Source organism: Bos indicus, chromosome 15 (genome assembly GCF_029378745.1).
Source record: "Bos indicus isolate NIAB-ARS_2022 breed Sahiwal x Tharparkar chromosome 15, NIAB-ARS_B.indTharparkar_mat_pri_1.0, whole genome shotgun sequence".
In the NCBI taxonomy this organism is placed as follows: domain Eukaryota; kingdom Metazoa; phylum Chordata; class Mammalia; order Artiodactyla; family Bovidae; genus Bos; species Bos indicus.
Window position 1 is genome coordinate 48,202,423 of NC_091774.1, and position 4,142 is coordinate 48,206,564.

Consider the following 4,142-nt stretch of genomic DNA (forward strand, 5'->3'; position numbering starts at 1 on the left):
TATAAATCTCATTACTCTACTTCTCCTTCCAATGTGTGCAAACTTTTAAAGTGTTTTTGAAAAAAGAGACAAAACATTCACTGAGAAGCAAGCAATTATGAGAAAAACTCATACAAGAAGATAGCTGGTCAGATTCCAGGTCACTATGTTTCTCATAAGACACAGAAAGGCTTACAACATAATATTATTGACCCTGTGGTATATACTTTACAGTCTTGTCTTTAAGAAGTTGTTGAGAAAACAGAAGACTTTATGGAATAAAGTAAATATACTGTGATTTTTCCACAGTTAAATCAGTTATTATATTGAAACTTCATTCACAATTAAAAACAGCAGTTTCAGTCATCTGGTTCCAGATCATTGCTTTTGCCTCATTTAGTTTACTGAATAATTGCACCAGTTTCCATTAGTATTTTTTCATTCTTGGAACTTGACATTATTGAGATCTGAGTTATACAGAGAACCTAGACGTGAAAAACTCATGTGGATGGTGATTTGACATGAAAAATTTTGGAATTCTGCAAAAAAGCAAAAAAAATAAGGAGATGGATTATTATCCACTGACTTCGCAAATTCAGATACGTATTCTTGGAAAGCTTTCTCCTTAGACAAACAGACAGGATCATTCTTTCCTTTCACATCTCATCATAGGCAAACAGCTCTTTCATATACTATGGGATTTGATAAACTTGGAACCTGAAAGAATCCTTATGACGCAATCTCGTATCTGCTTAGTTTTCACCCCATAGACAACAGGATTCATAGTGGGGGGTAGGAGCAGATAAATGTTGGCCACAATGATGTGGCATGAAGGAGAAATCCTGTGACCCCCAAAGCGGTGGGAAAAGAATGAAAAGAAAGCTGGACTATAGGAGAAAACAATGGAACAGACGTGAGCAGTGCACGTGCTGAAGGCCTTCTGCCGAGCATCTGCAGAGGAGAGGCTGACCACTGCCCTCAGGATCATGGTGTAGGAGACTGTGATGCATAGGTTGTCAAAGCCTCCAATCAGGAGGGCCACCATCAGACCATAGATAACATTGACCTTGATGTTGCCACAAGACAACTTGGCCACAGACATGTGATCACAGTAAGTATGGGGGATTACATTGCCTCTGCAGTAGGGCAGGCGCTTGGTGGGGAAAGTGAAGGGAATGATGAGCAACACCCCTCTGAGAAAGGTGGAGAGACCTGCCTTTGCAATGACAGGATTTGTGAGGATAGTTGAGTAGCGCAGAGGGTAGCAGATGGCCACATAGCGGTCCAGGGCCATGAGCATGAGCACCCCAGACTCCATCCCTGTTAGGGTGTGGACGAAGAACATCTGGATCAGGCATCCATCAAAGCTGATTTCCTTGAAATGGAACCAGAAGATGCCGAGGGCTTTGGGGATTGTACTAGAGCTAATGAAAAGGCCAGTTAGGAAAAGCATGGCCAAAAAGTAGTACATGGGTCTGTGCAGGGCATCCTCATAGCGGATGAGGTAGAGGAGACCACAGTTCCCTACAACAGCCACAGCATACATGGAGCAGAACGGGAGAGAAATCCACACGTGCATGTCCTCCAGTCCTGGGATCCCATTAAGAATGAAGGAGGCTGGTGTCACGTCTGTTTGGTTCAGCATTATCATGATCAGGCTGGTGGAGTCATTAAGAAAATTGTATGTTTTTAGTTTTATGCCTGTATTGCTTTTTTTTTTTAACCCTCCTAGATTTGGAAAAACAGAAAATTTGTGGATCTTCTCTCTGTGTCTCTTATTGCACTTTAAATCACAGAACCCAAAAATTTAAATGTCAGGAATTTACAATAGAAACATTGTTTAAACACATTCTTGGTTCATACTCATGCTTAATATACACCAAGCACAGCCTTAGAATTTCATAAATATTAACTCATTTAATCCTCACCACCAACCTAGATAGCATATTCAAAAGCAGAGACATTACTTTGCCAACAAAGGTCCGTCTAGTCAAGGCTATGGTTTTTCCTGTGGTCATGTATGGATGTGAGAGTTGGACTGTGAAGAAGGCTGAGCACCGAAGAATTGATGCTTTTGAACTGCGGTGTTGGAGAAGACACTTGAGAGTCCCTTGGACTGCAAAGAGATCCAACCAGTCCATTCTGAAGGAGATCAGCCCTGGGATTTCTTTGGAAGGAATGATGCTAAAGCTGAAACTGCAGTACTTTGGCCACCTCATGCGAAGAGTTGACTCATTGGAAAAGACTCTGATGCTGGGAGGGATTGGGGGAAGCAGGAAAAGGGGATGACAGAGGATGAGATGGCTGGATGGCATCACTGACTCGATAGACGTTAGTCTGGGTGAACTCCGGGGGTTGGTGATGGACAGGGAGGCCTGGCGTGCTGTGATTCATGGGGTTGCAAAGAGTCAGACACGACTGAGTGACTGAACTGAACTGAACAAGATCATGAAGTCTTTTTTCTATTAATCTGCACTCTGTAATTGAGTAAATGGAGATCCAATGTATATGAGGTTTCTTCATGTACAACTTTCAAAGGCTTTCTCAATCTCTTGGCCTCAGAGCTATTAAGAGGACCATTCCAATTTTGATCCTTTTAAACTATTCTTTTTTTTTTATTTTAAATGCAGGCTAATTACTTTACAATATTGTAATGGTTTTTGCCATACGTTGACATGAATCAGCCATGGGTGTACATGTGTCTCCCATCCTGAAATCCCCTCCCACCTTCCTCCTCATCCCATCCCTCAGGGTTATCCCAGTGCACCGGCCCTGAGCGCCCTCTCTCATGCATTGAACCTGGACTGGTGATCTATTTCACATATGGTAAATACATGTTTCAATGCTATTATCTCATATCATTCCATCCTCGCCTTCTCCCACAGAGTCCAAAAGTCTGTTCTTTACATCTGTGTCGCTTTTGCTGTCTCGCATGTAAGGTCATCATTATCATCTTTTAAAATTCCATATATGTGCGTTAATATACTGCATTGGTGTTTTTCTTTCTGACTTACTTCACTCTGTATAATAGGCTCCAGTTTCACCCACCTCATTAGAACTGATTCAAGTGCATTCTTTTTAATAGTTGAGTAATATTCCATTGTGTATATATACCACAACTTCCTTATCCATTCATCTGCCAATGGACATCTAGGTTGCTTCCATGTCCTAGCTATTGTAAACGTGCTGCAACGAACAATGGGGTACACGTGTCTCTTCCAATTCTGGTTTCCTTGGTGTGTATGCCCAACAGTGGGATTGCTAGGTCGTATGACAGTTTTATTTCCAGCTTTTTAAGGAATCTCCACACTGTTCTCCATAGTGGCTGTGCTAGTTTGAATTTCTACCAACAGTGTAAGAATGTTCTCTTTTCTCCATACCCTCTTCCGCATTTATTGCTTGTAGACTTTTTGATAGCAGCCATTCTGACCGGTGTGAGATGGTATCTCATTGTGGTTTTGATTTGCATTTCTCTGATAATGACTGATGTTGAGCATCTATTCATGCATTTGTTAGCCATCTGTATGTCTTCTTTGGAGAAATGTCTGTTTAATTCTTTGGCCCATTTTTTGATTGGGTCATTTATTTTTCTGGTATTGAGCTGCATGAGCTGCTTGTACATTTTTGAGATTAATTCTTTGTCAGTGCTTCATTTGCTATTATTTTTTCCCATTCTGAAGGCTGTCTTTTCACCTTGCTTATAGTTTCCTCCGTTGTGCAAAGGCTTTTAAGTTTAATCTCCTTATGCTATTTACTTTTTGACTCTGGAAATATCTAATACTATTTTAAAATGTCTATGCTTTCAAGATTAGTGCTGATGATGGTGATGATAGAGATATAAATATGCATTGGCATCTTTTATTGTACAGGTACTTACTGGGAATTTTGAATCTGGAACTCTACGATCTTTGGTTTTGGAAATTTTCTTCTGTTAACTTTGGATTATTTCTTCCCAACTGCGGTCCTTGTTATTTTCTTATATTTATTTTTAGCCAGATACTGTCCATTCTGTTTTATTTTTTTTTTCCTGCTGGTTTCTTTAAAAAAATTTTCCCCTTGAACCTCATCTCTCTATTTTTTTTGGCTTCTTTTTCTTAAAAATTCATCAATCATATCTTCCAAATATATTAGCATTTTTAAAGTCTGATCTTAAATCTATTTGA

General features: G+C 40.0%; 1 protein-coding gene across 1 annotated transcript; it reads right to left on the reverse strand.

Annotated features, from left to right (window-relative positions):
- Positions 1-664: 664 nt before the first annotated feature.
- LOC109569312 (olfactory receptor 52N4-like) lies at positions 665-1,630 on the reverse strand. Its single transcript, XM_019974650.2, has one exon. It carries the CDS (start codon positions 1,628-1,630, stop codon positions 665-667), a length of 966 nt encoding a protein of 321 aa, XP_019830209.2.
- Positions 1,631-4,142: the final 2,512 nt, after the last annotated feature.

What these genes read in the sequence shown, in the direction of transcription:
- LOC109569312 (XM_019974650.2), bottom strand. Translation starts at nt 1,630, where the DNA reads ATGATAATGCTGAACCAAACAGACGTGACACCAGCCTCCTTCATTCTT.